The sequence below is a fragment of the Phytophthora infestans genome, genomic scaffold, assembly GCF_000142945.1.
Source record: "Phytophthora infestans T30-4 supercont1.136 genomic scaffold, whole genome shotgun sequence".
Lineage (NCBI taxonomy): Eukaryota > Oomycota > Peronosporomycetes > Peronosporales > Peronosporaceae > Phytophthora > Phytophthora infestans.
The window spans coordinates 202,714-216,176 of record NW_003303623.1 but is presented as its reverse complement, the minus strand read 5'-3'; the positions used below and the strand labels follow the sequence as shown (position 1 = coordinate 216,176).

The following is a 13,463-nucleotide window of genomic DNA, read 5'->3' as shown; positions in this document are numbered from 1 at the left end:
TGTCAACACTGCTACCGATGAGATCCCGTTTAACGAATCTAGCCTCGGGATACAAACGGGCAGCTACAACTGTGGCATGTACGGCCTACTTGTATTTGAATAAAAAGCTGTGCTGAGCAAATGCAACGGTAGCCATTGACTAGATGCTCCAATGGCCCCGATACAGATATCAGTGCATGTGCCTTTAAATATCTCATTTCTTACATCACAGTACACCCCACCAATTCAAACACCACACTTGAACACTTTTGCTAAATGTTTCAGTGCCAGCGCAAAACACCACACTTAATATTTTTCAAAAAGAATCAGTTGAATTTCTCTTTGACAAAGGATACGTATAAATCTAGTCACTCATCAAGCGATGACGCAGCACTGACTTTCGTCTAACCAGGCCCTGTCGGTATCAGTTGGGCTCAACCGGTCACATTAGCCCCGTCACATTTCACTCAGCCGGGTACAGTAACACGTGCCATTTTTGGCAAGCGTCTCCAGCAAGCAAACATTTTCTTTGGAAACGTTACGTTGAGCTGGGCATCAATCGTCAATGTATGCGAGATCGTAGGTGGGCATGCCTCTTGTCAGTTCTGTACATTTCGTTTTTTTTCAATTTGGGGAAACCACCTTTTTTCATGCAAATCGCCAGTGGCCTAGAATTAAAAAGGAGACTGTGTCAAACAAAATGATACTTACGAACCTAAGTACGAATCGCGATTTAAGCACTCTAAACGAAAGTGGGGCGTCTCCTCTATCTCTTGAGCCCTTATAAGCTACAGAAGGCTTTAATCTGAAGAAGTTGTGGTCGCTCAAAAATATTATCTCCATTTACGTGGGCCCTCAAATTGACGATATGTTGAGCTCAATATTTTTTTAATTTTAGAGAAAGTGTTATTTAAAAGCCCTTGCTAAAAGCAATTGAATACAGGGCCAATCGCACCCTGGTTGGGATACATGCAGTTGGCAACTTAATTGGGAATTGGTGTACAGTAGTGCCAATGGCACTGCCATGGCAATGCCATTAGATGGCATGGCACGCGTACATGCAGTGACTCGCCGCACCGCGGCAAATCATCAATTTCTCTAGTCGATTATCAAAACGGAGCTGTCAGGTGACTGTCTCATGATCAGCTCGTGATTGGCAGCTCACTCGTGACGGAAGCGCAAACATCCACCCCACACGTGAACGATATACACGTACTGTATTTGCAGCCGAGATGCACCGAGCACTGCTGAAATTTGCTTGAAACCCCCTCACCGGATGAGGGTGAGCCACCCTGGTCCTGGATGAGTGTGTGAAGCGCTGCTGATCCCTTGCCAATGGGAAAGGATCAGGCAAGCTGCCAAGCCCTCGTTCGGACTACCGGTACATGTAATAGGAAACACCGAGACACCACCGACTAGCGGTCTCAGTGCTACCTCAGCACCCCAAGGTGGATCGTCCATTCCTCAATTTCCGCCAAGGTGTCATGGCGCAGACTCACGTGACCGACCGCGTCTCCGTCGAGAGCCTTCCGAAGCCTAGAACGAACGACGCGCTGTCCCATCCAAGTTATGCCGAGCTTAAGTCTTCTATGGACCCAGCTCTCCTGGAGAACGGCAGCTTGCGCCCGACCAATGGCTCTGTGTCTGCCTACAGCTTAGAGAATCTGGGTATGCTCACGCACATCGCAGCAGTCGGAATCGTCTACGGCACGGTGAGTGGAGTCATCTACTCCGTGCTCAATAACTACCTCCACATGTCGACAACATTGGTTGCCACGGCGGTACTGATATATGTTAATTTAGGTTTCACTTGTGTTAGAATTTCTCTCAGTACTCGTCCTTCGTCTAGCAAGTATTTTAGTTGTTAGCTGCTAATGTTTGTAATATCAGTACCTTAGAACCTATCTTTTGTTGTGAAGTGTCTTATTGCAGAATCTTTTTACTGAAAAATGTTAGTTCAACTTTACGGTGTCTTGGTGGTAAACGCGCTTGGACCTGCCGACTTCAATGACTACACCACTTGAGCCAGCTACCAACGGGCCATCCACGGGTATGTAGGTCAGTGATACTCATTGGAGACTAATATGCGAGTTTTGTTGATGGTAGGCTCACCTCCTACAGAGGCTGGACCACGGAAGAAGAGACTGTCGATGGTTGACAGGCTAACCATCCTCGCTAGACTCGACGCGGGGGATGATCCCAATATTATAGCAACAAGTTTTAACCTAAAAACGGCCAGGTCTGTGATAAACATCACGCACAACCGCGACCGGATTTTGAGCTACGTCACCAGTGCCTCAGAGGAAGAGCTGCTCCGCGCTACGGTCTGCCTGCCTGTGTGATGGTGGCATGTAAAGCCACATCTTCTAATAGCTCCTACAACCCGCAGCCAACACACATGGAGTGAGCTCCAACGGAGTATAGTGAAGCACATCATGAACTACATCATGATGCTGGTATGAGCAGCGTTCAGCTGGATCATAAGAAGACACATGCGGATATTAAAGGACACAGCTGCTGTTGGACTTGCACTTGAGTGCAACCAGAGCAGGCTCTGAGGGCGGCTATCCCTGGACTGCCAAGGTGGCAGGCGAGAGCGCCCGCAAGTTAAATTAGATAGCTCACTTTTGCCTTTGCAATCTGATCAACAATACAAGTTGGTCTTCGCGGGAGTTCCAGCTCCCAAACTGTTGTTGACACGTCACAAAGTTAACTTTAGTTCAAGTGTGAACGATGAGAACTCGCAGCAGCCGCCAATCTCAGGTTGACCAAGGTACCAGGTTGACTGAGACGGCTGAAACGGCTGCCAGCTCGACTACTGGAGACATCGAAGTTTCGACGACTGCTGCGACAGCAATACCGGTGTCGGCCTCGTCAATTGTACCCCCGTACGTGAACGACTTGTCAAATGGAAAAGGGAAAGGCAGGAGTATGAGGACGCAATCGAAGATCGGTGCGCTACCACTGGCGAAGACAAGTCGAAAGGTCTACGGAGCGTAAAGAACTCGTTCAATCGGCAACTCCTGAAGACTCTCTGCAAGCTTGAGTGGGGGACCACCGTAGAACAGATCCCGAAGGACCGGGTTGTGTCAGAGTTGGACAAGATCATCGGTAATGTCATGAATGATGTCATTCTTGATATTGACTCGATTTTTGATGCAAGGTTGAAGGTGGACCTTGATCAACGAGACGTCAAAGCTCGCGTCCTGAACTATTTCATGCTGTGTGATGAGATCATTTTGGAGAACGGACTGGCGAGTACCTTCGCTACAGCAACAGGTATTAGGAAAAATGCCGAGTACTGAAGAAGCACTTAGCACCTGTGGCCCTACGTGATGCAGTGGATAGTCACCTACGACTTGTGGACACTACAAGCAAATCCGACGAGAACACTCTGTACGTCCTCGTGAAAGAAAAAGCGCTGGAGCAGGCCAAGGTGGACCAATTACTGTCGACACGCAGGCAGCAATCAAACTGGAAAGACAGTGGAGGAAAGCCCAAGGGTAGTACTGATCGTGGCTCACGTCAGAAAAGTGACCAACCATCACCTGGCAAGAAAAAACGTAAGAATGACGGCCAACCCCGCACTGTCCTTGCAATGAAGTCGTCGTCAACTCCTGCGGTGAAAAGCAAACCACGCACGGGATGATTTCACTGCGGTAAAGATCATTGGCTCAGTGAATGCCCCGATCTTAACGAAGCGAAAAAAAAGCAATTCTCGCTGATACGAAGAGCAAGAGGAAGACCTTTAGTGGAAACGAGAATAAACGGTCTCGTACGAAGCGTGGGGAGATAAACTCGACGACGAACACGCAGGAGCGACCCACTGTCGTACTAAATGGACTCCTTGAGCTACCTTACTGCGCTGATAGTGGGTCGGACTACAATATCATGTCACGAGAACATGCTGATCGAATTTGCGAGCTTGATGAGAATATTCTTCCTGTGGAATTGAGCGAGCCGATTGAATCGCGTGCAGTTAGAGGTACGATTTTGACATCGACCCACGCTATCGATGTGATCATCACATTAAATACGGCCGCGGGACCAGTACGATGCCACGACCAGAAGCGATGCCTGATCGTGGAGTCCGACGAAAACGAGTTTCTGGTTGGTAAAACATTGTTAGCTGAGCTTGGCATAAATGTGGATCGTCAATTGGAATACCTTGCAACACGTGGAGACGATGATGAGACCTTTGATGACCCCGAAGGTATGCCGACCTGTAAGCCAACAGAGGAAGATGTGGTAATGAAGGTAGTGGATACTCTGGTACATGACGCAGCTAACCGTGGCGTTGTGGATAAATACATCACGACCAGACTGTACACTATTTTACGCCGTTTTGGAGGCTGGAGACTGGAGGTTGGTAACGATTCACCAGCTCGAGTTCCTCCTCTAAAAATCCGGCTAAAACCTGGTGCAGCTCCCTACCGGTGCAAAGTACGTCAATACAGCCCGGAAAAATCAGAATTTCTCGATACTTTTAACAAGAAGCTTGTCGAATTAGGGTGGGTTTATGAAAACCGTGAGAGCCGCTGGTGCTGCCCAGCCTTACCGGTTAAAAAGCCCAGCACTGATGACTACCGACAAACAGTGGATTATAGACCGACAAATGCTCTTACCGAGCCTATCGCTGGTGTGATGCCGAGTCTTGAGGTGCCTTGGAACACTGTAGAGGAATGATGTACTACGCGATGTTTGACTTCCTCAAGGGCTTTTGGCAGCTCCCATTACACGAGAGCTGCCGTGAATTTCTTTCGTACATGACCGACCGCGGCGTGTTCACGCCAACTCGGGTTCCACAAGGAAGCACCGACGCTGCCCTACACTTCCAATCGACGGTGGAAATGGTTTTAGGTGATTTGGTGAACGCGAATGCCATCGTGTGGATCGATGACCTCCTCGTTTTTTCCAAAAACGCTGATAAATTGGTTGAAATTATTGATGCCGTACTTCAGAGGCTGGACGAGTTTGGATTTATCCTAAATCCAAAGAAGTGCTCTTTGTTTCAAACTGAGGTCCACTGGTGTGGCCGCATCGTCAACAAGGATGGAATCGGTCATGACCCGAGCCGCATCCAGGCCTTAAGAGATATGCCACCGCCAGCGACCGCCGCCGAGCTGCAGCAATTTCTCTGCGCCACCAATTGGATGCGCGCAAGTCTAGTTGACTACGCTCGTGTCGCAAAGCCATTACAAGAACGTCTCGACGCAGCCTTGGTCGGTACTAGAAAAACCAAGAGAGCTGCAGCAGGGGTGCAAATCGATTTGACAGTGGAGGAATTGAAAAGTTTCGATACAGTAAGGGACTTGTTGGCACATTCGGCGACGTTATCATACCCAGATCCAACCAAGCAGCTAGTACTGATGTCTGATGCCTCTGATTCTGGCTGGGGTTTAGTTGTATCGCAAGTGAGTCGATGGAAGCCGCAGATTCCGATCCACCAACAGGACCCTGAGTTGCTGGTCTGTATGGGAGGCAGTTTTACTGGCTCAGCTCTTAACTGGAGTGTTATCGAGAAGGAATCATTCCCGATCGTTCACGCGTCTGAACGACTGGAATATATATTGCTTCGTCCACAAGGGTTTAAACTATACTGCGATCATCGGAACATCGTCTACCTTTTCGCTCCCGGCAAAGAGTTAAAGAAGCATGTGCGCGGAAAACTCTTACGCTGGTCCATTAAACTATTAGAGTACCGATACTCTATAGAGCACATTGAGGGGATTCACAACGTATGGACGGACCTGATATCGAGGTGGGGCGGCAAACCCCTAGCAAGAGCGCGTATTCACTCGGCCAAGAGGTTCACACGAGCCAATCGCAAGCGTGGAAGCGGTTCAAAGGCGAGTCCAGCGCCTCCACCGCTACGCCCACTAGACCAGGACGGTTTCGTCTGGCCTACAGTCGAGGAGATTGGTAGCGTGCAATCACTGCACGACGCAATGAAGGGTGCAACACTGAGTGGTGATGAACTATGGCTTATGAATGACGTGATTTGGATACCAAGTGGAGCTCACGACTTGATTCAAAGACTTCTCGTCGTCGCGCACGTGGTAGAAACGGACACCGCGGCATGCATGTGATGGAAAACCACATACGCCGGCTGTTTCACATTTCTGGCCTCACAAGGATTGTACGTGCCTTCTGCTCGAAATGCCTACTCTGCCTACATGTGAAGGGAGGGGTAGTGATTCCCCGACCTTTTAGTGAAACTCACTACACCTACGAACGGAGCGAGACGCTACACTGGGATTTTTTTACTCTGGGTGATTCTTTCGGCACCTCCCGCTACACGCTCGTGCTGAAAGATGAGACAACGCACTTTACGGAACTGGTGGCTTGTGATAGCCCTACTTCTGAAGTTGCAGCGAGGATTGGTACAGTCGATTTGGAGCACCTAGGGTGTGGGTAAGCGACTCTGGATCGCACTTTAAAAACAAGGTGGTATCGGAACTTGGCCGAAGGCTGAAAAGTCATTAAGAGTTCGTGCTAGCATACTCACCTTGGAAGAACGGCTCAGTAGAGCGCGTGAACCGGGACATCCTGCAAGTACTAAGGGCACTGGCACTGGCGTACAAAGTCAGCTTGCACGATTGGCCTTACTTACTTCCGCTGGTGCAGTCCAGCCTAAATCACTCCCCGGTACCGTCGCTGGCTAACCGGGCTCCAGTCGAGCTATTTACGGGACTACCATGCCCCAGTGCACTAGACACGGTATTTTTTACGGGAGGGAGGGATGTAACTACGCTGGACAAGCCAAAGCCAAGTACAATAGAGCGACTCAACAAACTTCGAAAAAACATTCGCAACATGCACAAGCCCGTCAAGGACGAGCGACAACGCCAGAACAAACGGTACCGGCTACGACCACACCACGAGCAACCTATAAACTTCTCTGTCGGTGATTACGTCCTACGTTCTCGTGTCGATGAGAAGCTACATGCAAACAAGCTACGTGTGATGTGGGTCGGTCCGTACCGTGTGGTTAGCAGTGTTGACTACTATCTCACTGTGGAACACTTGGTCAATGGAAAAAGAATGGACGTACATCCATCTCGCCTAAAACTGTATGCTGACGACTCGCTCAATGTGACTGAGGAGCTTCTCGATCACATTGCCTCTCAAGGGACACTGCTGGCTGTAGAGGCGATTGTAGATCATCGACTGAACACAGACATGCAGGCCTATGAGGTGAAGGTAAAGTGGCTTGGCCTCGAGCCTATCGAGGACTCCTGGGAGCCTTTGAAGACCATGAATGAAGATGTGCCACAGCTTGTGCTACAGTACGCCACTGATACTGGTGATGCCACCTTCCTACGCGCTACAACAACAGCTACCGATCGCTAGTCGCGCCAACGTCCAACTCTGTCTAGGGCCGAAGTTATGGACACTTCCTGTTAAATGTGATTATCGACTTGAAAGGGACTTACACCTAAGAGCGGGTTTCGATTAGATTGGGGACTGATACTTACAGAACCAATGGTGACGATGCCAAGGAACATGTTGGCAAAGTTTGGTGTCACAGGGCGAAGGATTGCCAATACCATCTGGATTCAAGCATTTCAGCTTCTGTGATTGGAGGATTTTCCGTTGGAGCGACATTTGTTGGATGAAATTGGATCGTTGCAAATCTTCGGAAACTGAACCTGTAACACTGCAACGTGTTGAAGTTGATGCACCGGCTATAGCGACACATGCGACGAGGCATGTTCGACTAGACAACTACTGCAATCATAAGGACAAGTATTCGCGACGTGTTGATGGCGGCTATAGGAAGCTTGGGGGGCAGTGTGATGGTGGCATGTAAAGCCACATCTTCTAATAGCTCCTACAATCCGCAGCCAACACACATGGAGTGTGCTCCAACGGAGTATAGTGAAGCACATCATGAACTCCATCATGATGCTGGTATGAACAGCGTTCAGCTGGATCATAAGAAGACACATGCGGATATTAAAGGACACAGCTGCTGTTGGACTTGCACTTGAGTGCAACCAGAGCAGGCTCTGAGGGCGGCTATCCCTGGACTGCCAAGGTGGCAGGCGAGAGCGCCCGCAAGTTAAATTAGATAGCTCACTTTTGCTTTTGCAATCTGATCAGCAATACAAGTTGGTCTTCGCGGGAGTTCCAGCTCCCAAACTGTTGTTGACACGTCACAGCCTGAAACGAAAGCGAAGCCTCGACAACCTCGTCAAGACATATCGATAAGGAAGAAGATCGACATTCTGGAGATGCTCGACAAAGGCGCTACCACCACGGAGGTGACGTTGCAGTTTACTGTCCACAAAACCGTCGTGGGGCGCATCAAGCGGGATCGAGCCAGGATCTTGGAGTACAGCTCGAGTGGCGGCGACCTGACGGCGGCTCGAATCCCACCAACGACAAGGGCAAAGGTTGGCACACAAACAACGTGTTAGAAACCACATCAGAGACCCATTTCTCACCTTTGAAAAATAGGTAACAATGAAGTCTGTAGTTTGAAGTACTGAATGCAACCCCACTGTGAAATAGATCTCCACGAAAGACGATAGCATAACCGCGAGGTATGCTCAATACCACTTCTTTTCGAGCGCGTGGGTATTCGAAGCACCCCGTGAAAACGTGTAGTCTTGTGTTTTCTTCCAATGCCACAATAAAACTCGCAGGAAGTGTACCAGGAAACTTGTTCTCGATAGAAGCCCGCACTTCGGCCGTGTAATCTTGATGGGCCTCTTGAGTAGCTCCACCAGGACGAGAGTGCATGTAGGAAAATACGCAAGGTACATTCCTTTCGTCTCGGACTAATGCATCCTCTTGAATTGATTTGGCAGCAACACGTAGTGTAGAGGTCATGCGTACGACGCGTGGCTGACTCCGAAATGGATCATCGCTAGCGCCTCCAACTTCCCGAAAAACAGGGGTGTATGTGCGTGTTCTAGCTTCGGCTAGTAAGGCGTCAATCGTTGTAGTCTCCAGCTGAAGAGACACAATTGCGTAGCCTGATGGAGGAAAGCTTGGGCGCATGCTGCCTCAGTAGCTCGAGTTTCTCTGATGGCTATTTGTATAATGTAGCCACTTTTCGTCGACAACGGGCTCTCAAATTCTAAGCGTTGGCACTATTTTTGGGCACACTCGTTTATTTTTTACCCCTCTTTTGGTTGGCGAGTGTCGGCACTCAGATGGCTCGCATACAGTGGTGGATACGGCCAGGTCCAAGACGATCCTGAGCGATCTCAAAGCCGCGACCTTCACCGAGCAACACGTTGCTGAACGGCACACGCACGTCCTTGAACAGCATATCCATGTGTCCGTGCGGTGCGTCGTCGTAGCCAAAGACATGCATGGGCTTCACGACCTGCACGCCTGGTGTGTCCATAGGCACGAGGATCATCGACTGCTGCTTGAATGGACTCTCCTTGGCTCGCTCCGTGTGCTTGCCCATGAGCACAATGATCTTGCAACGCGAGTCTCCAGCTCCAGAGATGTAGAACTTGTGGCCATTGATGACTCATCTCCGTGTGTTCACCGTCAACAACAACTACGCGACTGCGGTTATTGCGCCAGAATCGCACAGCATACACGCCTTCACCGTTGTACTACTGCTCCTTGGGAAATTTCGGACTGAAGCAGGCCATTGGTGACGTTCCCACGTGCGCTTCGCCTCTTTACTGGAATGTTGACGGACACTTGCCCAATCCTCGGCTACCGTCGCCGACCATACATGATGATCGGATGGTTCCTGTCGTTCATCTCGTGTTTGTTGATGGCTGCACTGCCACTGGGAGAGCCTTACTACACCGATTCATCGCTGTCAGACATAGCCACAGTCGACATGACGCCAGAGCAGCGTGCGACTCTCAACACCGACGCCCCAAACCGCGGTATCAAGCTGATCATCCTCATGATGATCGCAAACTTCGGTACAGTCTTGGCCTACAGTGGATTCAACGGCGCTCTGATGGACGTCTCTCAGCGTGAACCGGAGGCCACTGTCATAGCAGATGTTAACATAGTTCGTAACGTTTTCAACATCTTCTCAGCTGCATCGGATTAAACAGTGAAGATTACGGCGGCACTTTTTCGTGGACCATGGGCTTCAACGCGATTATGTGGATTTGTGCTGCTGCTTCACTTCTCACTATCCCATTCTCATGGTACTGTATCCAGGAAGTGAAGGGCGAGCGCGCTCAGATATCCGGATTCAAGTTCTTAAGAACTTCTTATACAATATCTTCCAGGAGCGTGTGATTTACCGCTACGCCGCGTACCGATTCTTCTACAATGTTTGCTCACAAATCACGGTTACGGCGTCAAATGTGATCCAAAGTGACTCGGCAAAGGTCGAGCCGCTCAACTCGGGTATTGCAAGCATGCTCACGGCAATCTTGACGCTGGGTGGTGTGTATGTGATCAAAAAGCAGGGTCTGCATTGGAATTGGCGCTACATCATTATGGTCTGTCAGATCAGTGTTGTGATAATCGACGCCTTCCCTACTCTGTTCACTATTTGGGACGTGTACCGTAGCCAGTGGTTCTGGCTTGGTGTTCCACTTGTGGGTGAAGTGCCAGCCGCTGCAGGTGACTATGTAACGCAGCTCTTCATGGTTGAGATTGAGAACCAGAAAGGATTCGAAGCAACGCTGCTTGGACTCGGCGTCACAACTCAACCTGTTGGGACTCCCTTCGCGACTGTGATCACGAAGTCTATTGACGGCTACTTTGACATTGGCCGTACGTTCATCGAGCAGGACAACCATTACGTTCGGACGCAGGTCACGTACACGTACCTGATCGCCTATGCGTTCAACTTGCTGTCAGTAGTTTTCGTGTACTGGCTGCCGAAGCAAAAGGAAGAGGTTCACAAGATGCAGCGCGAGAACCGCAAGAGCAAGTTCTGGGGAATTTTGACTATCAGCTATCTCGTGTTCTCTTTGGCGTGGACATTGATGACTAACATCCTAAGTCTGTTCGAGTCAACTAGCTGCTTGCGCATCGCAGGAGGCAGCGGCTGCTAACTCCGATGTGAGTATTACCAGTCCAGGGCATTACCCCCACCATTTGTCATTTTAAAGTTGTTAATTCCCTTAAGGCCCCGATTTAAGGATCAAAAATCGAGCGCGACAGGTTGGCAGTCCCAACTTGGGACACCCGACACCGCTTTGTACGGGGTTGAAATTAAGCTAAGCTTTTCAATCTTGTGCGGTTTTCTTTTGTAAACTAAATCGTCGAATTAAAAGGACTGCTCTTTGATTTGGGACGACAAAAATCACAATGACACAAAATAGTCTTCAGATAAGATGACGGCACCAGCGCTTCATGAATATCTAAGACTCACGTAGATGAATGAGTTTGACGACCGCCGCTAGCATTATGATTCTCGAATCAAAGCGGTTTACACGTAATTTTCATTATCCACCCAGTATTTATTACTTCGAGCTTCGAAGTACATGTACACATATAAAATAAATCAGTCGCTGCAGCTGAGAAGCTCTTCACAGCCTACACTTTTCTGGGATGAGCGCTGCGTCTCGCTGCATAGCCTTTGCCAAAGGCCCTTTGATAATTTACCATTGGTAAATTACCAATGGTACAGGATCTTTAATTAGGATCCAAGCCGAAGTGTGGAGCGGAAACGCCACCACTATTGACAATAGTATTGTTGCCACACCAACGTCGTCTCAATACTATTTGGTCTAATTTGAGGCTTCCAAATCCTTTACAGACTGTCTGGGGCAAAGTTGAAGCTCGCTGTGCATTCATCGGATCTCCTCCCGCGGCGGGACCCGCCGGATTTCGGCCCGGCTTCCGGGACTGGCTGGCCCAGTCATCGATCTTTCAGGCTCTGAATCAGAGGGTCATCCCATCCTTACGTTGCATCCTCAGGATGCCCCGCTTGTAAACAAGCCATTTTTAACACATGTAGCAAACGTTTTTTGAAAAAAAAGTTCGTGTGGCCCATGATCTATTTTGGCGCGATCTTTTCGTACATGTACTGTATGAATGCAGTAAAACCTGTTCTAAATAAACCTTTCAAAACCTGATATCCTGTCGTACATTATATAACTCACTCAGGTCCAATTTTTTTTTGGCTTTGCTGTTCTTTCATTTCACGAGAAGACAGGACAGCAAGTGTTTTCTTTTAATAATAAGTGAGGTGTATTGTGTTACCAGCCGTGTCCAGCCTAAACTCGAATACCCATTCCCGACTTGCTTGCTTTGCCCGGTCGGGTTGTACCTACTCAGCCTGTACCCTGCTGCTTCTTCTTCGTAAAGTGTTTTTGTGTAGCCTACGACTACGAAGTGGCCGTGGAAAACATGTAATTAGTTTTCTGTCAATAACCAGCAACCAGCAGTCTTGAAACTGCTTGTATCTTTCTTCGACTGCGTCGAGAACACATACGATTCCGCAGGCAACCTAAAATAGGTATGTACCAAAAATTGTAACTTGTCCGGACTAAATTTTAGTCTGGCACAATGGTCCTTCCTCGAAAACAAAACTCTATCGTGTTAGGGCCTGGTCGGCGAACGACCTTCTGAAAATGATTGTGCTTTCAGAAACTCCATTGCATTTTCACAAGTATTCATGATGTCGATATTATTAATTGTGGAGGCCTACCTTATAACATTTTGCCATTTTAATATTATGACATAAAATTATTTTGTATACATGAAATTGCGGCTACATGTAGGTAAGGAAGCGTTGAATGACCTAGTTTAACAAGTGATTGCTTATCTATGAGTCCAGGAGAGACTTACATACCTAAATCCATTAGACCGTTTCAGTATAATATGTCTGCGAAACGGACAGCGAAGTACATTTGCATTTTATGCTTCTCTAAGCCGACATGTTCCTCATCTCGTTCATAAGCGTGATATTGGCGCCCTTAACCGACCTTATAACTCTAGCAATGACCTGTTTACTGAAGACGACCTGAGTAACATGATATGCTGCTATACCTAATAGAGGAGTCGTCCAGGTATCATATCAGGTAGGACAGGTTTTACTGAAGTACATGTTCATTTTCGATAATCGAGTCTAGATTATTTGATGTCAAACTCACTTGCTGCGCGTTATTAGCTTACTGACAAATACTGGTAGGCAATGACGTCTTTTTACATGGAAGTCAGACACACGTAGTCTCCTGTTACTGAATGCAGCGAGGGGAAAAGATAATGCGTCGTCTGGCGCTTGAGTGCACTCGCGGTCACGTCCACGGTGTTCCCGACGAACATTGGCTCGTCTTGCTGAGGGGCTGCCTCGAATGAAGGTAGAAAGTTGTCGATCCACTCGAGCGAGTCCACTTCCTGCTCACTTAGGGTCGGCGAGACAAAGTTGTTGCTCGGGTGGTTATACTTCTGGGGCTCTACGTCGCTCTCCATAAGCATCATGTCCACATCGGTAGGCGACGGAAACGGGCAGCCCCTGGCATATGGACTGCCAATCAGCACGGCACTGGGCACTCGCGGCACGCGGATGGCGATATCTCGCTTCCATGAGC

At 48.8% G+C, this 13,463-nt stretch overlaps 3 protein-coding genes across 3 annotated transcripts; 1 reads left to right on the top strand and 2 right to left on the bottom strand.

Moving 5' to 3' along the window:
- Nucleotides 1–9,139: 9,139 nt before the first annotated feature.
- On the bottom strand, nt 9,140–9,406 carry PITG_20129 (acyl-CoA dehydrogenase, putative; the record flags this gene model as incomplete). The annotated part of the gene is made up of 1 exon (XM_002895743.1): nt 9,140–9,406. One exon carries the CDS (start codon nt 9,404–9,406, stop codon nt 9,140–9,142), a length of 267 nt encoding a protein of 88 aa, XP_002895789.1.
- A 231-nt stretch (nt 9,407–9,637) lies between these two features.
- On the top strand, nt 9,638–10,979 carry PITG_20128 (uncharacterized protein; the record flags this gene model as incomplete). Its single annotated transcript, XM_002895742.1, has 4 exons — nt 9,638–9,938; nt 10,028–10,134; nt 10,203–10,777; nt 10,853–10,979. 4 exons carry the CDS (start codon nt 9,638–9,640, stop codon nt 10,977–10,979), a joined length of 1,110 nt encoding a protein of 369 aa, XP_002895788.1.
- Nucleotides 10,980–13,077: 2,098 nt separating this feature from the next.
- PITG_20127 (uncharacterized protein) lies at nt 13,078–13,459 on the bottom strand (the record flags this gene model as incomplete). The annotated part of the gene is made up of 2 exons (XM_002895741.1): nt 13,078–13,387; nt 13,419–13,459. 2 exons carry the CDS (start codon nt 13,457–13,459, stop codon nt 13,078–13,080), a joined length of 351 nt encoding a protein of 116 aa, XP_002895787.1.
- Between the last annotated feature and the right edge of the window lie 4 nt (nt 13,460–13,463).